The following is a 27,273-nucleotide window of genomic DNA, read 5'->3' as shown; positions in this document are numbered from 1 at the left end:
TTAAACCTAACCCTAAATGAAGAAAACTAATTTTAGTTTGCATACATTTTTACTACATAGCCAATTCTGACTTTGCAGCTGGCCCATCTAGAAGAAATCTCTCAGTTCTGGCTCCAGGGCAAGATTCATGCCAATAAACGTCAATCTGTATCTCTTACCTGCAGTAGGTCTTTGCGGGCTAGGTCCCACTTCTTAATGCCGTTGTCCCTGGAGCCACTGAAGAGGACGTCCCCCTGCACCACCAGGGACTCGATACCATCGTAGTGGGGAGGCTCAAAGTTGTGTGTGGGGCCAATAGCACCCAGGGCCCCCTCTGCCACGTCAAACATCTGAAACAGACAGCCCATAAACAACACTAGTCAAACATCTGAAACAGACAGCCCATAAACAACACTACTCAAACATCTGAAACAGACAGCCCATAAACAACACTAGTCAAACATCTGAAACAGACAGCCCATAAACAACACTACTCAAACACCTGAAACAGACAGCCCATAAACAGAACTTAGTCAACACACCCTGAAACAGACCAGCCCATAAACAACACTAGTCAACAACTCTGAAACAGACAGCCCATAAACAACACTACTCAAACACTGAAACAGACAGCCCATAAACAGCACTACTCAAACACCTGAAACAGACAGCCCATAAACAACACTACTCAAACACTGAAACAGACAGCCCATAAAACAGCACTAGTCAAACACCTGAAACAGACAGCCCATAAACAACACTACTCAAACACCTGAAACAGACAGCCATAAACAACACTACTCAAACACCTGAAACAGACAGCCCATAAACAACACTACTCAAAACACCTGAAACAGACAGCCCATAAACCAACACTACTCAAACACCTGAAACAGACAGTCCATAAAACAACACTAGTCAAAACACTGAAACAGACAGCCCATAAACAGCACTAGTCAAACACCTGAAACAGACAGCCCATAAACAACACTACTCAAACACCTGAACAGACAGCCATAAACAACACTACTCAAACACCTGAAACAGACAGCCCATAAACAACACTACTCAAACACCTGAAACAGACAGTCCATAAACAACACTACTCAAGTCACAGCAGAGAATCAGCTAGGCTAATTCGTATTACATAGAAAACAAATACAAAATCCAACATGATCCATATGCAAACATGAAACAACATGCAGAAAAAGGTCTCTGACTGAAACATCAACACAATAAATAATTCAGAGATGTAATATCGTGTGTGTTAACTTCTTTTCTACAATGAATATAGAACCCACCCTCACACACCGTAACCCTCACACACCGTATCCCACCCTCACACACACCGTAACCCACCCTCACACACCGTAACCCACCCTCACCGTAACCCACACACAGTAATCCACCCTCACACACACCGTAACCCACACACAGTAATCCAGCCTCACACACACCATAACCCAGCCTCACACACACCATAACCCAGGCTCACACACACCATAACCCAGCCTCACACACACCATAACCCAGCCTCACACACACCATAACCCAGCCTCACACACACCATAACCCAGCCTCACACACATCATAACCCAGCCTCACACACACCATAACCCAGCCTCACACACACCATAACCCAGCCTCACACACCTTGATGTAATGGTCCTTGGAGCCGCTGATGACCAGATCCTGACCATTCCCGCTCTGGTCCACAGTCAGACACATGACTGGACCCAGGTGACCAGTCAGCTTCCCTGTAGATACAAATCTGATCAAGAGAGAGAGAGAGAAAATATTGGGATTTAATATGATAGCAAATCTTCTGAGATGCATTGCGTTACTGCAAGAAAGACAACACTCACTGAGAGAACAGGTACAAGCTCTACCACAGATCAGCAAGGGAATCGACATTCAATACAAGCAGTAGCCTCTAGATCTATCATAGATCTGCACATTATAGTAGTGAGAAAGAGAGAATTGTTCTGAAGACAGAGCCCTTTTCTGGACTTCGCTCTGACAAAATGACTGCCATGCTGTGCCATAGCGTACCTTCCTACGTCCCAGACTCTGACAGAGTTGCCGGCGGCGGCGTACAGGACAGAGCCGCTGGGGTTGAGGGCAATCTGGTTGATCTGGTTCTCTCCTGCCGGGATGGTGACAGTCCGGTTGGTGCTGGACGCACAGGCATCGCCAGGAGTCACCTGACCAGAAGACCTGTAGAATATGATGATTCTGTTAAACACTTCATTCTATCCGGCAAAAGTCCTACAAATCCAGGTAGATGCAGGTAGATCTTCAAGTTAATTAATCCCAGATTGTCTGTATTTATTAACAACAGGTGTAACACTTGCACTGGTGTTATGATTGAGTCAAGTTAATCATATACTGGTGCTACAGATGTCATATTGTGTAGCCTGTCCCCCCAAAAATTGTTATGGTGTTGACACTGTTTCTATTTCTTGACACTCACGTGAGGGTGCGGATGCACTTGGCTGAGTCTCGGATGTCCCAGACCTTGATGTAGGAGGTGGAGACGGTGAAGACCAGGCTGGAGCTGTAGCGGACTGACACCACATTGTTGTGGTGACCCGCCAGGGACATGATCTCCTGACCCGTCACCAGGTTCCACACCTTACACGTACGGTCTGGAAGGATAACAACAAGACATGAGACATTATTGATCTGTGATCAATTATTGTGATCCGCTGATGAAGGTGAGTGAGGAAGAGAAGTGGACAGAGTCTGACCTTTGGAGCCGGTGAAGAGGAGGTCATCAGTAGAGTCAACACACAACACCGCTTTAGTGTGACCCTCAGCCACGTGGACACACTGTAGTGTTGCTGACCGACTGCCCTTTGAAGAGGGCACTGGGTTGATTACCCCTCTAGAGAGGAAGAAACCACACACACACACAGGTATTGAGATGTCAATAGCAGGGTCAGAGAAAATGGTAACCGGTTTCCGCCTACCACTGCAGGCACACATTTACATGCCAGTTAGCAACATGCTGCAAATCAAAGTAAAAAACTAAGTACCCAAAGTGACAAGAACGGTCAGACTAACAAGAGCTGAACGGAACCATACAAAGTACATCAACACACTGCCTAAGACACGGGGCAGACAAGTAGATATTGGTGGCGTAAGTGGCAGAGATTTTCAATAGAGCTCAAAGTAACATTTTGTTCTTCATATAAACACAATCCTTCTACAATGACAGTACTTCCACTTGAAACTTTAATTCTTGTTCTTGAATAAAGGTTGTTGGGTGACAACAAAAACAAGTCGTTGTGCAGATAGGGACACACCAGATAAAGCGCACCGTGTGACTGTGTAAGAAAATGACATAGGTGGAGACTTCATCCACGGTATGTGAACAGAAGGAAAATAGATAATTGGAAAGGAAATCTGAGGAAAATGCTTAATAAATTCTACCAACACATGTCCTGTGCTACACGTGGATAGAAGACACTTGATCATTGTTACTCTCCCTTCCGGGACGGCTATATGGCCCTCCCCCGCCTCCCCTTCGGCAAATCAGAACACGCCTCCATTCTGCTCTTCCAGAAACTTAAACAGGAAGCACCCATGGTAAGGACTGTTCAAAGCTGGTCTGACCAATCAGAATCTATGCTACAGCTCAGCCTTCAACACAATAGTGCCCTCCAAGATCATCACTAAGTTCAGGACCCTTTGTCTGAACCCCTCTCTGCGCAACTGGGTCCTGGACTTCCTGACGAGGCGACCCCAGGTGGTGAAGGTAGGCAACAACACCTCAGCCACGCTGATCCTCAACACACGCTGATCCTCAACACAAGGACCCCACAGGGGTGCGTGCTCAGCCCCCTCCTGTACACCCTGTTCATCCAACTCAATCATCAAGTTTGTTGATGACAACAGCGGTAGGCCTGATTACTAACAATGACGACACAGCCTACAGGGAGGAGGTGAGGGCCCTGGCTGAGTGGTGCCAGGAAAAGAATCTCTCCCTCAACTTCAACAAAACGAAGGAGTTGAGCACACCTCCATCCACATCCTGCAACATAATTTTGTTGAAATGTAATTTGATCTGAGAAATTAAGCTAATCGATTACTCACTTTATATGTACATACTGTATTCTGGACATAGGCTCATCCCATATAAACTACTGCTGGTACATACTGTATTTCTCACATAGCTCATCCTATATAACTACTGCTGTACATACAGTATTCTGGCACATAGCTCATCCTAATAACTACTGTGTACATACAGTATTCTGGACATAGCTCATCCGAAATAACTAACTGCTGTACATACTGTATTCTGGACATAGCTCATCCATAAATACTGTGTACATACTGTATATTCTCCACAGTACTCATCTTATAAATCTAACTGCTGTACATACTGTATTCTCCACAAGCTCATCCATATAACTACTGCGCTGTAACATACGTATTCTGGACATAGTCATCGCAATAACTACTGCTGTCATACATGTATTCTCACACATAGCTCATCCTAATAACTACATGCTGTACATACTTATCTCCACATAGCTATCCTATATAACTACTGCTGTATCAATACTATATCTCCACATAGCTCATCCTATATAACTAACTGCGTAATTGATTCTGACATAGTCTCCGAAATAAAACTACTGCTAGTACATACTGTATCAACTCCACATAGCTCATCCATATAATACTGCTGTCTACTGATTCTACAAGCTCATCCAATAAACTACTGCTGTACATACTGTATTCTCCACATAGCTGCATCCTATATAAACTCTGCTGTACATACTGTATTTCCACATAGCTCATCCTATAATAACTACTGCTGTAGACATACTGTATTCTGGTACATAGCTCATCCTATGATAATACTGCGTACATACTGTATTCTCGGACATAGCTCATCCTATATAACTACTGCGGTACATACTGTAATTCTCCAACATAAGCTCATGTAATCCTATTAACTACTGCTGTACATACTGATATCTGGCAACATAGCTCATCCAAATAACTACTGACGTGTACATACTGTATCCTGCGCACATAGCTCATCCTATATAACTACTGCTGTACATACAGTATTCTGGACATAGCTCATCCCTATAACTACTGCTGCTTACGATACTGGTATTCTCCACAAGGCTTCATGCCATATAACTATCTCGCTGTACATCCTGTATTCTCGCATAGGCTATTCCATTATAACTACTGCTCGTACATACAGTATTTCTGGACATAGCTCATCCCTATTAATACATGCTGTACATACTGTATTCCACATAGCTCATCCCACTATAACTACTGCGTGTTACATACTGGGCATTCTCCACATAGCTCATCCTATATAAACTACTGCTGTACATACTGGATTCTGGACATAGCATCCGAAATAACTACTGCTGTACATCAAGATTCTGGACAATAGTCATACCGAAGATAATACTGCTTAAACATCACGGTAAATCTCTCCAACATTAGTATCCTATATAATACTGCTGTACATACTGTGAATTTCTCCGACATAGCTCATGCCAATAACTTACTAAGCTGGTAGTACTGATCTCACATAGCTCATCTATATATATACTGCTGTAACTGTATTCTGACATAGCTCATGAAGACCATTAATACTGCTGTACATACATATTCTGACATAGCTCATCCCATATAACTACTAAGGCTGTAATACTGTATTCTCCACATAGCTCATACCTATATAATACTGCTGGTACATATGGTATTCGCACATGAGCTATCCGCAAATAACTATCTACGGCTTTGACTAACAGATTACATAGCCCAATATATCTGCTGTATCATAGCTATCTCTGCATAAGCTCTGCCATAGTACACTGCTGTATTCATACATAGCTTTCCATATAACACCTGAATCTGATCTTCCACATAGCTCATCCCATATTATAACTAACTGCTGTACATACTTGTTATTCTCCACATAGCTCATCCTATATACCACTGCTGTACATAGGTCATTCTCCACATAGCTCATCCTATAGTAATACTGCTGTACATACTTGTATAATCTGCTCTCACGAACATACGCTTGTAATCAGTATCTGACAGACATAATCATCCAAATACACTCTCTGTGACTGAACTGTATTCTGGACATAGCTCGCACTCCATATAAGCATATGCTTGTACATACTGTATTCTGACAGAAGCTCATCCTATATAACTAACTTCTGTAACAATACTGGTATTCTCAGAACTACTACATCTGTAGCGCGTAGCATCGAGCTCACTGCTCATCCATATAACTACTCGCTGTACATACTAGTATCTAGACATTAGCTCATCCTATATAACTACTCTTGATACTGTATTCTGACATATAGCTCATGCTATATAACTACTGCTGTATACATATCAACAAGCCTCTATTCTACTGCTTGTACATAGCTGCATTCTGCAAGCTCACTATATAACTACTGCTGTACATACGTAATTCTGGACATCAGCTCATCATAGTAACGCTGAACCATATGACTGGATACCAGCTAATTACTGTCTGTCATCTGCAACTGATATGCTCATTCCTATATAACGAAACTGCTGTAATACAGTATTCTCGCATAGCTCATCTATATAACTAACTGCTGTACTACTGTTATTCTCCACATAAGCTCATCCTATATAACTACTGCTGTACATACAGTATTATGGACATAAGCTCAGCCTATATAACTTACTGCTGTACATACTGTATTCTTCCACATAGCTCATTCCTCTATAACGTTACTGCTGTACATACAGTAGTTCTGGACCTAGTCCTCCTATATAACTACTGCTGACATACTGCATTCTGGACATAGCCATCCTATATAACTACTGCTGTACATACAGTATCTGGACATAGCTCATCCGTTATCTAACTACTGCTGTACTACTGGATTCTGGACCATAGCCCATCCTATATAACTTACGGCTGTACATACTGCATTCTGGAGCATAGTCTCCTAAAAACTATGCTGCTTACATACAGTATTCTGGACTAAGCTCATCCTATATAACTACTGCTGTACATACTGTATTTTTCCTACTTATATATTGTCCATACACACACACACCACATAGCATTTTGTTGCACCTGCTTTAACATCTGCTAATCTGTGTATGAGACAAATACATTTTGATTTGATTGAAATGTTCAATTATCCCTTGTGGGTGTGGGAAATGGAAGGTGATCTAGAACAGGACAGGGGAATTCTGTGAACAATAAAGTTTTCTCAAATCTAAATCTTGCTAGAGGAGAGGTGACACAGTGTCATGAGTGGTTTAGATGTAGCTCCTAATGTGCAGTTGAGAGAGAGAGAGCTCATCAATCCCAATATCATAGCCTACCTAATGTATGCAGCATACCTGTAAACAATAGATGTGATTGGTCATTTGACTGCCAAGGCCTCCTTGCTCATAACATTTGTTGTATAGACTATAACTAACTTTTTGAACTAAAAGTAATGGTTATTACTTATACAATGCGTATAACTTAACTATAAATGTATGCTTATTACTTATAACTTACAGTACTGTGAAAAAGTATTTGCCCCCTTCCTGATTTCTTATTTTTTTGCACATTTGTCAATGTTTCAGATCATCAAACAAATTTTAATATTACACAAAGATAACACAAAATGCAGTTTTTAAGTGATGATTTTATTTATTAAGGGGAAAAAGCTATCCAAACCTTCATGGCCCTATGTGAAAAAGTAATTGTCCCCTAAACCTAATAACTGGTTGTGCCACCCTCAGCAGCAACAACTGCAATCAAATGTTTGCGATAACTGGCAAGGAGTCTTTCACATCGCTGTGGAGGAATTTTGGCCCACTCTTCTTTGCAGAATTGTTTTAATTCAGACACATTGGATTGTTTTCGAGCATGAACCGCCTTTTTAAGGTCACGCCACAGCATCTCAATCAGATTCAAGTCCGGACTTTGACTAGGCCACTCCAAAACCTTTATTTTTTTATGCCATTCAGAGGTGGACTTGCTGGTGTGTTTTGGATCATTGTCCTGCTGCAGAACCCAAGTGCACTTCAGCTTGAGGTCACGAACTGATGGCCGAACATTCTCCTTCAGGATCTTTTGGTAGAGAGCAGAATTCATGGTTCCATCAAATACAGCAAGTCGTCCAGGTCCTGAAGCAGCAAAGCAGCCCCAGACCATCACACTACTACCACCATATTTGACTGTTGGTATGATGTTCTTTATCTGAAATGCTGTGTTACTTTTACGCCAGATGTAACTGGACGCACACCTTCCAAAAAGTTCAACTTTTGTCTCGTCAGTCCACAGAATATTTTCCCAAAAGTCTTGGGGATCATCAAGATGTTTTTTTTTGCCAGAAGTGAGACGAGCCTTTGTTATTTTTGGTCAGCAGCGGTTTTCGCCTTGGAACTCTGCCATGGGTACCATTTTTGCCCAGTCTCTTTCTTATGGTTGAGTCATGAACACTGACCTTAACTGAGGCAAGTGAGGGCTGCCGTTCTTAAGATGTTGTTGTGGGTTCTTTTGTGACCTCTTGGATGAGTCGTCGCTGCGCTCTTGGGGTAATTTTGGTAGACCGGCCACTCCTGGGAAGGTTCACCACTGTTCCAAAATTTTCCCATTTGTGAATAATGGCTCTCACCGTGGTTCGCTGGAGTCCCAAAGCTTTAGAAATAGCTTTGTAACCCTTTCCAGACTGATAATGTCAATTACTTTGTTTGTTTGTTTCTGAATTTCTTTGGATCGTGGCATGATGTCTTGCATTTTGAGATCTTTTGGCCTACTTCACTTTGTCAGACAGGTTCTATTTAAGTGATTTCTTGATTCACAGATCTGGCAGTAATCAGGTCCGGGTGTGGCTAGTGAAATTGAACTCAGCTTTCCCAAAAATTTGATTAACCAGTAAATTCATGATTTAACAAGGGGGAGCAATTACTTTGTCACATAGGGCCATGAAGGTTCGGATCATTTTATTTATTAAGGGGAAAAGGCTATCACTTAACTGCATTTTGTGTTTACTTGGGTTATCTTTGTGTAATATTAAAATTAGTTTGATGATCTGAAACATTTAAGTGTGACAAATGTGCAAAAACATAAGACATCAGGAAGGGGGCAAATACTTTTTCACAGCACTGTATGTCTTCCTCTTACTTATCCTGCGGTCTGTCTGCTCTCTCCAGACACCCTGTCAGACGTACAAATACGTTGCCTTGGCTACGAGGGCGGGTGGAAGGGGAGGATGGGGGAGACGGGGTGCTGGCGTCCGAGTTCCTCGTCTCACAGCTGGTACAATGGACAAGGAGGCTGAGGCTCAGTTTACATACATAAGCAGAGGACAAGTCAGTTGCCTTTGAACTGAGTTTGTACAGTGTACAAGATCTCTCTCTCTCACACACACACACACACACACACACACACACATGCACCCCAGTGGAAATGCGCATTCATGGACGCACACACATACACTACCGGTCCAAAGTTCTTTTTTTTATTACTATTTTCTTCATTGCAGAATAATAGTGAAGACATCAAAACTATGAAATAACACATACAAAATCATGTAGTAACCAAAAAAGTGTTAAACAAATCAAAATATATTTTATATTTGAGATTCTTCAAATAGCCACCCTTTGCCTTGATGACAGCTTTGCACACTCTTGGCATTCTCTCAACCAGCTTCATGAGGTAGTCACTTGGAATGCATTGCAATTAACAGGTGTGCCTTCTTAAAAGGTAATTTGTGGAAATTATTTCCTTCTTAATGTGTTTGAGCCATTCAGTTGTGATGTGACAAGGTATACAGAAGATAGCCCTATTTGGTAAAAGACCAAGTACATATTATGGCAAGAACAGCTCAAATAAGCAAAGAGAAACGGCAGTCCATCATTACTTTAAGACATGAAGGTCAGTCAATACAGAACATTTCAAGAACTTTGAAAGTTTCTTCAAGTGCAGTTGCAAATACCATCAAGTGCCATGATGAAACTGGGAGGACTGCCACAGGAATGGAAAACCCAGAGTTGCCCCTGCTGCAGAAGATAAGTTCATTAGAGTTACCAGCCTCAGAAATTGCAGCCCAAATAAATGCTTCACAGTAACAGACACATCTCAATATTGACTGTTCAGAGAAGACTGTGTGAATCAGGCCTTCATGGTCAAATTGCTGCAAAATAACCACTACTAAAGGACACCAATAATAAGAAGAGACTTGCTTGGGCCAAGAAACACGAGCAATGGACATTAGACCGGTGGAAATTTGTGCTTTGGTTCTGGAGAACAAAATTGGAGATTTTTGTGTTATGGTGTTATGGTGTGGGGGTGCTTTGCTGGTGACACTGTCTGTGATTTATTTAGAATTCACAGCATTCTGCAGTGGTACACCATCCCATCTGGTTTGTACTTAGTGGGACTATCATTTGTTTTTTTCAACAGGACAATGACGCAACACATCTCCAGGCTGTGTAAGGGGTATTTTACCAAGAAGGAGAGTGATGGAGTGCTGCATCAGATGACCTGGCCTCCACAATCGCCCGACCTCAACCAAATTGAGATTGTTTGGAGTAAGTCGGCACACAGACTTAAGGAAAACCAGCCAACAAGCATTTGTGGGAACTCCTTACAACTGTTGGAAAAGCATTCCAGGTGAAGCTGGTTGAGAGAATGCCAAGAGTGTGTAAAGCTGTCATCAAGGCAAAGGGTGGCTATTTGAAGAATCTCAAATATAGCATATACAGTGGGGAGAACAAGTATTTGATACACTGCCGATTTTGCAGGTTTTCCTACTTATAAAGCATGTAGAGGTCTGTAATTTTTATCATAGGTACACTTCAACTGTGAGAGACGGAATCTAAAACAAAAATCCAGAAAATCACATTGTATGATTTTAAAATAATTAATTTGCATTTTATTGCATGACATAAGTATTTGATCACCTACCAACCAGTAAGAATTCCGGCCTCTCACAACCTGTTTTAGTTTTCTTTAGAAGCCCTCCTGTGCCCACTCATTACCATGTATTAACTGCCACCCTGGTTCTGAACTCGAAGCATTACCTTGTGACTAAAAAAGACAACCTGTCCACACCTGCAATCAACAGATTCCAAACGCTCCTCCACCAATGGCCAAGACCAGAAGCTGCTTAAGCGACTCAGATAAATAACGTGTAGACCTGCCCACAAGGCTGGGCTAGGCTACAGGACAATAGGCAAGCAGTGCGGTGGAGAAGGAAACAATGTTGGCCGCAATTATTGTAAGAAAATGGAAAGAAGTTCAAGATTGACGGTCATCACCTCGGGTTCTGGGGCTTCCATGAAGATTTCACCTCGTGGCATTAGGCCAATGATATGAGGAAGGTGAGGGATCAGCCCGAACTATCACGAGGACCGGGTCAATTGACCTGCAAGAGAGCGGCGATCCACAGTCTCCAAAGAAAAACCATTAGTTGAACACACTAACGCCGGTCCTCTGATGGGATTAAAATCCTGCCAGCGCACGCAAGGTGTACCCCCTCCTGCTTAAGCCACGTGGCTGTCCAAGGCCTGTCTAAGTTTGCCAATGACCCATTCTGATTACAGATCCAGAGGAAGGAATGGAGCGTAGGGTCATGTCTAGGTCTGATGAGATCAAAAAGTAGAGGCTTAGCTGTCTAACCTACCACTCGCGCGTTAGTTGTGGAGGAAGAAGAGAGTATTGAGTACACCCCAAGACAAGAAACACCACTCGCCCAAACGTACAGCGATGGAGTGGAAACATCATGTCTCTTGGGGATGCCTTTTCTGCAAAGGGGACAGACGACTGACACCGCGATTGAGGGGAGTGATCGACTGGGCCACTGTTACTCGCGAGAATCTGCCACAACCTCCTCTTCCTCAGTAAGAGCATTGAAGATGCGGTCGTGGCGGGTCTTCCAGCATGACAATACGACAGCGAAACACACCAGCCATTGCCAACTAGAGAGTGGCTCCGTAAGAAGCCATCTCAAGGTTCCTGGAGTGGCCTAGCCAGTCTCCAGACCTGAACCCGAATAGAAAATCTTTGGAGGGGAGCTGAAGTCCGTAGTTCCAGCGACAGCCCCGAACCTGAAGATCTGAGAAGATCTGTAGGGGAGAGTGGGCCAAAATCCCTGCTGCAGTGTGTGCAAACCTAGTCATCAAGAACTACAGGAAACGTATGATCTCTTGAATTGCCAAACAAAGGTTCTGTACCAAATATTAAGTTCTGCTTTGTCTGATGCGATCAAATACTTATGTCATGCAATAAAATGCAAATTAATTACTTAAAAATCATACAAATGTTGATTTCTGGGATTTTGTTTTTAGATTCCGTCTCTCATAGTTGAAGTGCTACCTATGAATAAAAATTACAGACCTCTACATGCTTTGTAAGTAGGTAAAACTTGCAAAATCGCAAGTGTATCAATACTTGTTTTCTCCCACTGTATATTATATATATACACTGCTGCAAAACAAAATAAAGGGAACACTTAAACAACAACAATGTAACTCCAAGTCCAATACACTTCTGTGAAAAGCAACTGTCCACGTATTGGAAGCAACACTGATTGACAATAAATTTCACATGCTGTTGTGCAAATGGAATAACAAAACAGGTGGAAATTATAGGCAATTAGCAAGACACCCCAATAAAGGAGTGGTTCGCAGGTGGTGACCACAGACCACTTCTCAGTTCCTATGGCTTCCTGGCTATTTTTGTCACTTTTGAATGCTGGCCGGTGCTTCACTCTAGTGGTAGCATGAGACGGAGTCTACAACCCACACAAGTGGCTCAGGTAGTGCAGCTCATCCAGGGATGGCACATACAATGCGAGCTGTGGCAAGAAGGTTGCTGGTGTCTGTCACATAGTGTCCAGAGCATGGAGTCCGCTACCAAGAGACAGGCCAGTACATCAGGAGACGTGGAGGAGCCCGCGAGGAGGGCAACAACCCAGCAGCAGGACGCTACCTCCGCCTTTGTGCAAGAAGGAGCAGGAGGAGCACTGCCAGAGCCCTGCAAAATGACCTCAGCAGGCCACAAATGTGCATGTGTCTGTTCAAACGGTCAGAAACAGACTCCATGAGGGTGGTATGAGGGCCCGACGTCCACAGGGGGGTTGTGCTTACCAGCCAACACCGTGCAGGACGTTTGGCATTTGCCAGAGAACACCAAGATTGGCAAATTCGCCACTGGCGCCCTGTGCTCTTCACAGATGAAAGCAGTTCACAGCACATGTGGGCAGACGTGACAGAGTCTGGAGACGCCGTGGAGAACGTTCTGCTGCCTGCAACATCCTCCAGCATGACCGGTTTGGCTGTGGGTCAGTCATGGTGTGGGGTGGCATTTCTTTGGGGGGCCGCACAGCCCTCCATGTGCTCGCCAGAGGTAGCCTGACTGCCATTAGGTACCGAGATGAGATCCTCAGACCCCTTGTGAGACCATATGCTGGTGCGGTTGGCCCTGGGTTCCTCCTAATGCAAGAAAATGCTAGACCTCATGTGGCTGGAGTGTGTCAGCAGTTCCTGCAAGAGGAAGGCATTGATGCTATGGACTGGCCCGCCCGTTCCCCAGACCTGAATCCAATTGAGCACATCTGGGACATCATGTCTCGCTCCATCCACCATCCACGCCACGTTGCACCACAGACTTTCCAGGAGTTGGCGGATGCTTTAGTCCAGGTCTGGGAGGAGATCCCTCAGGAGACCATCCGCAACCTCATCAGGAGCATGCCCAGGCGTTGTAGGGAGGTCATACAGACACGTGGAGGCCACACACACTACTGAGCCTCATTTTGACTTGTTTTAAGGACATCAAAGTTGGATCAGCCTGTAGTGTGGTTTTCCACTTTAATTTTGAGTGTGACTCCAAATCCAGACCTCCATGGGTTGATAAATTAGATTTCCATTGATAATTTTTGTGTGATTTTGTTGTCAGCACATTCAACTATGTAAAGAAAAAAGTATTTAATAAGAATAGTTCATTCATTCAGATCTAGGATGTGTTATTTTAGTGTTCCCTTTATTTTTTTGAGCAGTGCATATATATATATATATATATATATATATATATATAAAAGTGTTATGCTTTATATATATATATAATATAGCATAACACTTTTTTGGTTACTACATGATTCCATATGTGTTATTTAATAGTTTTGATGTCTTCACTATTATTCTACAATGTGTAAAAAATAAAGAAAAACCCTTGAATAAGTAGGTGTTCTAAAACTTTTGACCAGTAGTGTACCTCAGACAGTACAGGCTAAAATAAATAAACATCTTTCATTGTTGGAAACTATCCCCTTATGTCTTCTCTGGAACCCTTCTTATTCATTTCCTTTTAGAACGCTTTTAAAACACAGGAGGCTCTGCGCTCATTTCTCAGACTCAGCACAAGTCTTTTCACGTTTGGTCGAAGAACATTGAGTTGTGCACGCTCATCACCTGGGGTCCTGAGAACTGATCGGGAAAGACCGTTTGTTCACTCAGGGTTTGAATCAAAACGGAAACAGCTTTCAACATGGTTCCCCTCACCCCGACCTTTAGCTTTTTAGATTACATCCACTTCAAAGTGTTTGAGAGGAACAGCTGGCTTTCGCTGCAATGACAATATATAGGATTTATATATCGTATTTGCCAAATTTGCATTAGAGGGTTTGAAGAGGTTGAGAGGGCCAAGTTGAACACTGAATTAAAATGGAATACTAAAGAATTGCTTTGAGAAACAGAAGTTAATCATTTAATCTCATTCAAGAGGGATATAGGAACATATTTAGCTATATTTCCCAAGAGTAAGCTCATTACTTGACATTCAGTGCAGAACTTGGCAAGGTAAGTTTATAATCACACCAGGCAGATACTTGTTGATTAAGATACCACATGCTCCCTGAGATAGGAAATTAAGAAAAGGGAAAGGTGGATATCATGGTCTGTTGGGAAAAGATGTGCTTTTGGCCTCCAGCCACCAGAGCGTCGCTAGTCTCTTACTGTTTGATCTCCTTGACCTTAGCCGCCGCTTGTGCCCTGTCATAGGTCTTCCTGCGAGAGAGCGGCGAGGGCTCTGGAACTCTCTTTTCCGCCCCCGAGGAGGAGGCAGCTCTGGAGCCGGAACTAACATTTAGTTTGGTTGTTATTAGCAACGACATAAAACATAAGGAACAAAAAGGACAACAAGGATGTAAACAAAATAAGAAATAAAACAATATGGAGGCGGTGAGCATGCAGTACACACATAGCACACTGTTACCTGACATTCAGTCCCAATAAAGACGTTCTCCTTCACCAAGCTCGTGGTTCATCAGGACACTATGGTGTAGCATTATGGCTATACTCTATCACACTCAACTCAGTCCCCAGCTCCACATCTTACTAATTCAAGTCCCGCTAGAATTGGTTCTCAGCCAACACTCCAGCAACTCAGAGAAAAAGTATTGCTGCTCACGCCATAGAGAACTACTGTGCACTAACTGGCTAGCATTATTAACTCTTCGCGTTAAATGTTAAAAGATGAAGCTGTTATTATTGTGGAAAGTTAACATCGGGCTATTGCAGTTGGAGCATAACATCTAGTGAGAGAACATGAGACCTGCATGATCATACTGTACAAGCCTCAATCATGATCATACTGTACAAGTCTCATAATCATGATCATACTGTACAAGCCTCATAATCATGTGCGTGTGTCTGTCTCTGTGTGTGCATGCATTTGTCTGTCTGTAGCATTAGTGTTATTTCTAAAGGGATACGTTTTGGTTTCTACTGGCCTGGGAAGGAGATTTACAATCCAATAGGGCAGGTTTAAAGAACATGTCAGGCAAAGTCAGGCAAAATGAAAACAGATTAAGCAGCAGTTCTATCAACATGCAGGAAGCAGCTGGTTAGCAGTCAGCACGAGCTGCCCCAGACTTACATGCTGCCCATCTTAGAGGCCAAGCCAGGAGAATGAGCCATAAAGTCTCTGTCCCTGACTGATGAGCCAATGGGGGTCTCAGGATCTCTGCCCTCTTCTGGTGTTTCAGCCAATGGGAGACAGGGGGAGGAGAAATCTCCGCTGGGCATGTCAGGGGCGGCGTCACTATTAGCGTAGAGCAACTCCATCTGAGTGGTGGTTCTTCTACGAGCCTGCGGGGGGGGAAACACATTTACATTCAAGAAAACAACAAGCTTGGAAGAGGAAGACTAAACACACAAGACCTCACACACACGTCCCCATGAGGACAGTAAAACAAGACCTCACACACACGTCCCCATGAGGACAGTAAAACAAGACCTCACACACAACACGTCCCATCGAGGACAGTAAAACAAGACCTCACACCAACACGTCCCCATGAGGACAGTAAAACAAGACCTCACACACACACATCACGTCCCCATGAGGACAGTAAACAAGAACCTACACACACACACGTCCCCATGAGGACAGTAAAACAGACCTCACACACCCCACACACACACATCCCCATGAGGACAGTAAAACAAGACCTCACACACACACACACGTCCCATGAGGACAGTAAAACAAGACCTCACACAACACACCGTCCCATGAGGACAGTAAAACAAGACCTCACACACACACACACACACACACCACACACACATCCATGAGGACAGTAAAACAAGACCTCACACACACACACGTACCCATGAGGAACAGTAAAACAAGACCTAACACACACACACACACACACACGTCCATGAGGACAGTAAAACAAGACCTCACACACACACACAACACGTCCCATGAGGACAGTAAAACAAGACCTCACACACACACACGTCCCCATGAGGACAGTAAAACAAGACCTCACACCACATCCCCATGAGGACAGTAAAGAGACCTCACACACACACACGTCCCATGAGGACAGTAAAACAAGACCTCACACACACACACGTCCCATGAGGACAGTAAAACAAGACCCCACACACACACACACGTCCCATGAGGACAGTAAAACAAGACCTCACACACACATCCCCACGAGGACAGTAAACAAGACTCACACACACACACGTCCCCATGAGGACAGTAAAACAAGACCTCACACACACATCCCCACGAGGACAGTAAAACAAGACCTCACACACACCATCCACGAGGACAGTAAAACAGGACTCACACACCACACACACATCCCCACGAGGACGTAAAACAAGACCTCACACACACACATCCCACGAGGACAGTAAAACAAGACCTCACACACATCCCCACGAGGACAGTAAACAAGACCACACACACACACACACACACGTCCCCATGAGGACAGTAAAACAAGACCTCACACGTCACCATGAGGACAGTAAAACAAGACCTCACACACACACTAACAGCTTACAGACGGTATGCAATTAAGGTCACAGTTATGAAAAAAGACGCCTTTCTACTGAGTCTGAAAAACACCAAAAATAAAGATGCCCAGGGTCCCTGTTCATCTGCGTAAACATGCCTTAGGCATGCTGCAAGGAGGCATGAGGACTGCAGATGTGGCCAGGACAATAAATTGCAATGTCTGTACTGTGAGAGGCCTAAGACAGCACTACAAGGAGACAGGACGGACAGCTGACCGTCCTCGCAGTGGCAGACCACGTGTAACAACACCTGCACAGGATCGGTACATCCGAACATCACACCTGCGGGACAGGTACAGGATGGCAACAACAACTGCCCGAGTTACACCACAAATGCACAATCCCTCCATCAGTGCTCAGACTGTCCGCAATAGGCTGAGGGAGGCTGGACTTAGGGCTTGTAGGCCTGTTGTAAGACATGTCCTCACCAAACATCATCGGCAACGTCGCCTATGGGTACAAACCCACCATCACTGGACCAGACAGGACTGGCAAAAAGTGCTCTTCACTGACGAGTCGCGGTTTTGTCTCACCAGGGGTGATGGTCGGATTCGCGTTTATCGTCGAAGGAATGAGCTACACCGAGGCCTGTACTCTGGAGCGGGATCGATTTGGAGGTGGAGGGTCGGTCATGGTCTGGGGCGGTGTGTCACAGCATCATCGGACTGAGCTTGTTGTCATTGCAGGCAATCTCAACGCTGTGCGTTACAGGGAAGACAGCCTCCTCCCTCATGTGGTACCCTTCCTGCAGGCTCATCCTGACATGACCCTCCAGCATGACAATGCCACCAGCCATACTGCTCGTTCTGTGCGTGATTTCCTGCAAGACAGGAATGTCAGTGTTCTGCCATGGCCAACGAAGAGCCCGGATCTCAGGGACACATTATTCCATTTCTGTTAGTCACATTTCTGTGGACCTTGTTCAGTTTATGTCTCAGTTGTTGAATCTTGTTATGTTCATACATATATTTACAAATGTTTTGTTTGCTGAAAATAAACGCAGTTGACAGTGAGAGGACTTTCTATTTTTACTGAGTTTATTATATTAACATTTTACTTTGTATTTAATGTTATAATATTATACACATTTATACTAATTTCTCATCCAGGTTGAGGATAGTGCATCTGCAGTGGACATATGTAGATTGAGCCAGAGCCAGGATACCACTGCCACCCCAATGTTGTAATATTTTAGGAGGCTGAAGTCAGGGGACCTAGATATGTTTTTTAGTTTCCACCTCCAACAAAAGTGTGAAAAGTCTGTGGTGCAGAAGGTTTTCTTTTGTAAAGATGGGAGCAACAGGAAGTGGCTGTCATACAGTGAAGAGAACCATGCTTTATTCTGATTAATTTGTATGGCATTTGCAAAGCCAACAGAAAATAGCAGACTGGAAGCATATCCAGAGTGGAAGAGAATGAGAACAGCATTATGCATAGAGGTTATGCTGAGGCCTACTTTCTTATTAAGGTCCCCTAAAGTGAACATTGAGAGCCTGTTCATCGGCAGTCAGATGTCTGCTCATAGAGAGCAAGTGTGCAGAGGAAGGCAAGTGCTAGAGCGCATTATAGATGTTGTTAAAGTTATAAACAAGAGGAGTCTGAGCTACAGAGGCATGCAGTCTGAAGCAGCTTATACGTTAGATGACAGCAGCATTGACCATGGCAACTTTTTAGAGATGATCATTCTGCTGGGAAAGTACGACCTGTGTATGAAAGAGCATCTCACTGCCTGCATAGAGAAAAAACAAAAACTGCATGAGTCTGGGTCAAGAGGGGGCAGAGGCTCTGTAATCACTCTATCATCAAAGACTACCATCGATAACGTCATTACCACCATGCAACACACAATGCAGGCCACCATAGCAAGTGAAATCCAGGAAGCGGGTATGTTTTCAGTCCAGACTGACACTATGCAGGACATTACAACACAAGATCAATGCTCTGTCATAGTCAGATATGTGACAAACATCATCCATGAGAGGCATCCACTGGACAATACTTTGTCCAGGTACTGAGTGAAGTACTGGAAAACATGAAGTTTGACATCAGCAAGTGCATTGTCAATTCCACTGACGGAGCCTCCAGTATGCAAGGCCAGTATAAAGGCTTCTCTGCCCTGCTCTCTGGAAAGTCCACTAATCAAGTGCGGTGCTATGCACACATTATTAACCTTGTTTTGGCAGACAACAGAGAGTGTCTTGGCAAGTGGGTCACTCATTAACAACATAGCTGTGTTCTTCCGTGAATCATACCAGAGGATGAACATTTGGGAGAAGGAGAGCAAGGACCCAAGACACAGACGTCTTGCTCCAATTGGAGAGACACGCTGGTGGGCTAAAGACAGTGCCTTAAAGAAGGTCTTTGGAGCTTTTGGAAATCCAGATGAGGGTCTGTATGTTGATGTCCTTCTCACACTTTCAACCATACAAGATCAGAAAAACAACACTACTGCACGGGTCAAAGCACAAGGATACATTGAGGGGTTGCTGAAGTATGAAACAATACTTACAGCTCAGATACTCCTCAGAATATTTTAGGTCGCCTCACCAGTCTCAAAATATCTTCAAACAAGTGGAATGGACATTCTGTCTGCGCATCGTATGGTTGTGTCTACAGAGGAGCAGCTGAAAGGAATGGCAAGACATTTTGAAAAAGTCAAGGCAGCTGCAGACACATTTGTTCAGTGGGCCAACAGGAAGTTGCAGGAACGGGATGAGGAAACAGAGCTGGAGTTCGAAACCACTCTGCCAATGAAAAGGGCTGGAAAGAAGAAAACCATGCCTGGAGAGATGGCACAAAACAAGACTTTTACTGGGGCAGAGAGTGCATACAGGATTGGTGTCCATAATCAAATTCTGGATACAGTTATAGATAGCATCCATCGGCAATTTCTGAGTAATGGCACTTTGTATGCCGACATGACTCTTCTGGACCCTAAACACTTTAGTCAGCTAACATCCAGTGCCAGTGGCCTTCCACAGACAGCCCTTCAAGAACTAAGAAAATGTTTGATCAAATTTGACAGCAGAGCAACGGTGGCCAATTTACAGAGTGAGCTCTTGAGTCTGGCAGAACAGTGGACTAGGTTAAAACAATCGGGATTTGAAGAATACACAACCAGGACTATGGAGGATCATGGACCTGAAGGAAATGAAGATGAGGTGGAGATGGTGAACAAGAGCTGTTCATCTAGCAAGGGCTGTCTAGTGTGTCGCTACCGTATTCTTAGTCAGTACAACCTATTGACCGACGCATATCATTTCTTGGGCCTTGCTTACAAGTTCCTACTTACCCTGTCAGTAACCCAGGTAGCTTGCGAGCGGAGCTTCTCTACTCTGAAATGCATTAAGAGTAGGCTCAGGAGCACGCTATCAACAGCACCTGGAGGCTTTTATGCTCCTGGCTACTGAGCGAGATGTTTGAATGGCCCTGGACAGTGACCTGGTTATAGATGGCATTGCTGAGAGAAGTGAGCTGCTGCAGAAATTGATAATTTAAGGAGGTAGGAAATATGTTTATTTACATTTTATTCTATGACTTGCCTACTCCAGTCTTTTAACCAACACATTTCTCCCTGTATTATTTATTTTACTGGTCAGATGGTTCCAGAGATTCTTGCCACCTTGCTGCCAGTGCCATTATGCCAATATGTGCTCCTTCTAGCCAGCCTCCTCCTAGGAGCAACACATTCCCCTTGTTCTATTTTACTAAAGTTATTGTTATAAATATTGTTCAGTAATATTGTTGAGATGAAGTGTGACGTGGGTTGTGGTGTATCGCTGGGCCGGTCTGAGTCAAAAAGTCCAGGGCCATTTTTCATTCCCAGTCCATCCCTGCCTACAAGGATAGTAAAACAAGACCACACACAACAACACACACACACACACACACACACACACACACACACACACACACCACGAGGACAGTAAAACACACTAACAGGCTGATAATAGTACCTTGCTCCTTGTTTTGGTCTCTCCACAGAGTTTCATTAGATCTGATGCCAGGGAGCTGGAACGAGGAAGTGGAACACATGAGTTACCAGAAAACTATAAGTCAAATGTAAACTAATTACATTTTTTGGTCATTTGAGTGATACTGACTGTCCGTCTGTTGCAGGACTCTGGGCAGATTCGTCACTGCTGCTGTCATCCCCGTTCTCTGTGAAATTAAAGGACCAAAAACATCAGTTGTACTGTATGTCAGAACCAAACAACATCCATAGGCAAGTATTTTTCTTTGTGTGTTATGACTAAATAACAACAAACTTAAGTTGGTTTACTTTTGAAGTTCTGTCTAGTAGTCCAAATACCTGCCCATTGTCCAACCAAACACGGAACAAGGGTAAAACCTTTTATTGAACAAAAGGTTATGCTAGTACTGTGTTGGCTACAAACAGATGTTAACAATATGTGGTTTAGATTATTGAACAAGGTAGATGTGATGATAATGGACAAGGAGAAGAAGCAGATGATGTCAGTGCAGCGCCATGCCGTTTTATACAAGTTGCTTGAAAAGACCTGAAAAGAACTGGTCCTTGTCCAGTCACTGAGATGGAAGCGTTGACAGGACTCAGGGGTTGAAAGGGTGAGAGGGTAAAGAGAGGTCAGGTGTGAGGGGCTATGAGAGATCACCAAGGTTGGAATCATTAGTCCGACTGTCAGTATGGTTTGCCTACAGGGTCCAACTGAGACAAACTTCCTGGTTCTACCTGTGAAGGGCGGGGTCCTCTGAAGATACAGGTACAGTAGTTATATTAGCAGGTGCTACACTATTTGGCATGGTGGCTGTAACACACTGGGAGAGGGGTTCTTTCACATTGACAGGAAGAGGAGGGTCAGCTGACAGATGGAGGGAGGCCTGAAGACATTATACCTCATGCACCTGCTCATGTTATGTTGCTGAGTTAGTTTCCAGGAGGGGACCCATGCATTCATATAAACATATATATAGAGGGAGAGAGTCTGGTGTCTGTTACTTACCCACTGGCATGTTACCTAGCTCTGTATACATTAAGGCACCATGGGCAGGGGAACAGAAAAAAGGCAACACATAAATCAAAAACACATTCATTCATTCCCCCATAATCAAAAACACATTCATTCATCCCCCCATAAATCAAAAACACATTCATTCATCCCCCCATAAATCAAAAACACATTCATTCATCCCCCCATAAATCAAAAACACATTCATTCACCCCCCCATAAATCAAAAACACATTCATTCATCCCCCATAAATCAAAAACACATTCATTCATCCCCCATAAATCAAAAACACATTCATTCATCAATGAATGAATGTTGTTCTTTGATTATGGGGAATGAATGAAGTGTTTTTTGAATTAATGGGGGGATGAGATGAATGTGTTTTTGATTATGGGGGGATGAATGAATGTGTTTTTGATTATGGGGGAATGATAAATGTGTTTTTGATTATGGGGAATGAATGAATGTGTTTTTGAATTATGGGGGATGAATGAATGTGTTTTTGATTATGGGGGAATGAATTGAATGTGTTTTTTGATTAGGGGGAATGAATGAATGTGTTTTTGATTATGGGGGGAATGAATGAATGTGTTTTTTGATTTGGGGGGATGAATGAATGTGTTTTTGATTTATGGGGGATGAATGATTGTTTTTTGATTATGGGGGAATGAATGAATGTGTTTTTGATTATGGGGGATGAATGAATGTGTTTTTGATTTAAGGGGGGAATGAATGAATGTGTTTTTGATTATGGGGAATGAATGAATGTGTTTTTGATTATGGGGGGATGAATGAATGTGTTTTTGATTATGGGGGATGAATGAATGTGTTTTTGATTATGGGGAATGAATGAATGTGTTTTTGATTTAAGGGGGAATGAATGAATGTGTTTTTGATTATGGGGAATGAATGAATGTGTTTTTGATTAAGGGGGATGAATGAATGTGTTTTGATTATGGGGGGATGAATGAATGTTTTTTGATTTATGGGGGGATGAATGATGTGTTTTTGATTTATGGGGGAATGAATGAATGTGTTTTTTGATTAGGGGGATGAATGAATGTGTTTTTGATTTAGGGGGGAATGAATGAATGTGTTTTGATTATGGGGGATGAATGAATGTGTTTTTGATTATGGGGGTGAATGAATGTGTTTTGATTATGGGGGATGAATGAATGTGTTTTTGATTTATGGGGATGATGAATGTGTTTTTGATTTAGGGGGGATGAATGAATGTGTTTTTGATTTATGGGGGATGAATGAATGTGTTTTTGATTTATGGGGATGAAGAATGTGTTTTTGATTATGGGGGATGAATGAATGTGTTTTTTGATTTATGGGGGATGATGAATGTGTTTTGATTTATGGGGGATGAATGAATGTGTTTTTGATTTATGGGGGAAATGAATGTGTTTTTGATTTATGGGGGTGAAATGAATGTGTTTTTGATTTATGGGGGATGAATGAATGTGTTTTTGATTTATGGGGGGATGAATGAATGTGTTTTTGATTTATGGGGGGATGAATGAATGTGTTTTTGATTATGGGGAATGAATGAATGTGTTTTTGATTTATGTGTTGCCTTTTTTCTGTTCCCCTGCCCATGGTGCCTTAATGTATACAGAGCTAGGTAACATGCCAGGTTAAGTAAACGACACCAGACTCTCTCCCTCTATATATATGTTTATATGAATGCATGGGTCCCTCCTGGAAACTAACTCAGCAACATAACATGAGCAGGTGCATGAGTATATGTCTTCAGGCCTCCCTCCATCTGTCAGCTGACCCTCCTCTTCCTGTCAATGTGAAGACCCCTCTCCAGTGTGTTACAGCCACATGCCAATAGTGTTAGACCTGCTAAATATAACTACTGTACCTGTATCTTCAGAGGACCCCGCCCTTCACAGGTAGAACCAGGAAGTTTGTCTCAGTTGGACCCTGTAGGCAAACCTATACTGACAGTCGGACTATAGAATTCCAACTTGGTGATCTCTCATAGCCGCCTCACACCTGACCTCCTTTACCTCTCACCTTTCAACCCCTGAGTCTGTCAACGCTTCCATCTCAGTGACTGGACAAGACCAGTTCTTTTTCAGGTCTTTTCAAGCAACTTGTATAAAACGGCATGGCGCTGCACTTGACATCATCTGCTTCTTCTCCTTGTCCATTATCTCACATCTACCTTGTTCAATAATCTAACCACATATTGTTAACATCTGTTTTGTAGCCAACACAGTACTAGCTAACCTTTTGTTCAATAAAAGGTTTTACCCTTGTTCCGTGTTTGGTTGGAAAATGGGCAGGTATTTGGACTACTAAGACAGAACTTAAAAGTAAACCAACTTAAGTTTGTTGTTATTTAGTCATAAACACAAAGAAAAAATACTTGCCTATGGATGTTGTTTGGTTCTGACATACAGTACAACTGATGTTTTTGGTCCTTTAATTTCACAGAGAACCGGGATGACAGCAGCAGTGACGAATCTTGCCCAGAGTCCTGCACCAGACGGACAGTCAGTATCACTCAAATGACCAAAAAATGTAATTAGTTTACATTTGACTTATAGTTTTCTGGTAACTCATGTGTTCCACTTCCTCGTTCCGCTCCCTGGCATCAGATCTAATGAAACTCTGTGGAGAAGACCAAAACAAGGAGCAAGGTACTATTATCAGCCTGTAGTGTGTTTTACTGTCCTCGTTGGGTGTGTGTGTGTGTGTGTGTGTGTTGTGTGTGTGTGTGTGTGTGTGTGTGGTGTGTGTGTGTGTGTGTGTGTGTGTGGTCTTGTTTACTATCCTTGTAGGCAGGGATGGACTGGGAATGAAAAATGGCCTGGACTTTTTGACTCAGACCGCCCAGCGATTACACCAACAACCCCCGTCACACTTCATTCAACAATATTCTGACAATATTTATACAATAACTTTAGTAAATAGAACAAGGGGAATGTGTTGCTCCTAGGAGGAGGCTGGCTAGAAGGAGCACATATTGGCATAATGGCACTGGCAGCAAGGTGGCAAGAATCTCTGGGAACCATCTGACCAGTAAAAAAATAATACAGGGAGAAATTGTGTTGGTTAAAAGACTGGAGTAGGCAAGTCATAGAATAAAATGTAAATAAACATATTTCCTACCTCCTTAAATTATCAATTTCTCAGCAGCTTCACTTCTCTCAGCATGCCATCTATAACCAGGTCACTGTCAGGGCCATTCAAAATCTCGCTCAGTAGCCAGGAGCATAAAAGCCTCCAGGTGCTGTTGATAGCGTGCTCCTAGCCTACTCTTAATGCATTTCAGAGAGAGAAGCTCCGCTCGCAAGCTACCTGGGTTACTGACAGGGTAAGTAGGAAACTTGTAAGCAAGGCCCAAGAAATGATATGCGTCGGTCAATAGGTTGTACTGACTAAAATACGGTAGCGACACACTAGACAGCCCTTGCTAGATGAACAGCTCTTGTTCACCATTCCACCTCATCTTCATTTCCTTCAGGTCCATGATCCTCCATAGTCCTGGTTGTGTAATTCTTCAAATCCCGATTGTTTTAACCTAGTCCACTGTTCTGCCAGACTCAAGAGCTCACTCTGTAAATTGGCCACCGTTCCTCTCTGTCAAATTTGATCAAACTTTCTTAGTTCTTGAAGGGCTGTCTGTGGAAGGCCACTGCACTGGATTGTTAGCTGACTAAAGTGTTTAGGGTCCAGAAGAGTCATGTCGGCATAAACAAGTGCGCATTTACTCAGAAATTGCGATGGATGCTATCATAACTGTATCCAGAATTGATTATGGACACCAATCCTGTATGCACTCTCTGCCCCAGTAAAAGTCTTGTTTTGTGCCATCTCTCCAGGCATGGTTTTCTTCTTTCCAGCCTTTTCATTGGCAGAGTGTTTGCACTCCAGCTCTGTTTCCTCATCCCGTTCCTGCAACTTCCTGTTTGGCCCACTGAACAAATGTGTTGCAGCTGCCTTGACTTTTTTCAAAATGTCTTGCCATTCCTTTCAGCTGCTCCTCTGTAGACACACCATACGATGCGCAGACAGAATGTCCATTCCACTTGTTTTGAAGATATTTTGAGAACTGTGAGGCGACCTAAAATATTCTGAGGAGTATTCTGAGTGTAAGTATTGTTTCATACTTCAGCACCCCCAATGTATCCTTCGTGCTTTGACCCGTGCAGTGTGTTGTTTTTTCTGATCTTGTATGGTTTGAAAGTGTGAGAAGGACATCAACATACAGACCCTCATCTGGATTTCCAAAAGCTCCAAAGACCTTCTTTAAGGCACTGTCTTAGCCCACCAGTGTGTCTCTCCAATTGGAGCAAGACGTCTGTGTCTTGGGTCTGCTCTCCTTCTCCAAATGTTCATCCTCTGGTATGATTCACGGAAGAACACGCTATGTTGTTAATGAGTGACCCACTTGCCAAGACACTCTCTGTTGTCTGCCAAAAGGTTAATAATGTTGCATAGCACCGCACTTGATTAGTGGACTTTCCAGAAGCAGGGCAGAAGAAGCCTTTATACTGGCCTTGGCATACTGGAGCTCCGTCAGTGAGAATTGACAATGCACTTGCTGATGTCAAACTTCATGTTTTCCAGTACTTTCACTCGTACCTGGACAAAGGTATTGTCCAGTGGATGCTCTCGATGGATGATGTTTGTCAATATCTGACTATGAAGAGCATTGATCTTGTGTTGGTAATGTCCTGCATAGTGTCAGTCTGGACTGAAAACATACGCTTCTCCTGGATTTCACTTGCTATGGTGGCCCTGCATTGTGTGTTCATGGTGGTAATGACTTATCGATGTAGTCTTTGATGATAGAGTGATTACAGAGCCTCTGCCCCCTCTTGACCCAGACTCATGCAGTTTTTGTTTTTTCTCTATGCAGGCAGTGAGATGCTCTTTCATAGCACGGTCGTATTTTCCAGCAGATGATCATCT

General features: G+C 43.3%; 1 protein-coding gene across 1 annotated transcript in view; it reads right to left on the bottom strand.

Annotated features, from left to right (window-relative positions):
* The window catches only part of LOC111962740 (kinesin-like protein KIF21A), a 72,733-nt gene that overhangs the window by 2,569 nt on the left and 42,891 nt on the right, over positions 1-27,273 (bottom strand). The window contains 11 exon segments of the mRNA XM_023986046.2: positions 159-329; positions 1,633-1,750; positions 2,032-2,196; positions 2,453-2,627; positions 2,730-2,866; positions 9,146-9,277; positions 14,977-15,087; positions 15,899-16,110; positions 21,303-21,357; positions 21,450-21,507; positions 22,329-22,349. Coding sequence (XP_023841814.1) covers positions 159-329; positions 1,633-1,750; positions 2,032-2,196; positions 2,453-2,627; positions 2,730-2,866; positions 9,146-9,277; positions 14,977-15,087; positions 15,899-16,110; positions 21,303-21,357; positions 21,450-21,507; positions 22,329-22,349 — 1,355 coding nt within the window.

This window comes from Salvelinus sp. IW2-2015, linkage group LG4q.1:29, assembly GCF_002910315.2.
Source record: "Salvelinus sp. IW2-2015 linkage group LG4q.1:29, ASM291031v2, whole genome shotgun sequence".
In the NCBI taxonomy this organism is placed as follows: Eukaryota; Metazoa; Chordata; class Actinopteri; order Salmoniformes; family Salmonidae; genus Salvelinus; species Salvelinus sp. IW2-2015.
Note: the sequence above shows the minus strand (reverse complement) of the source record. Positions and strands in the feature narration are given on the sequence as shown.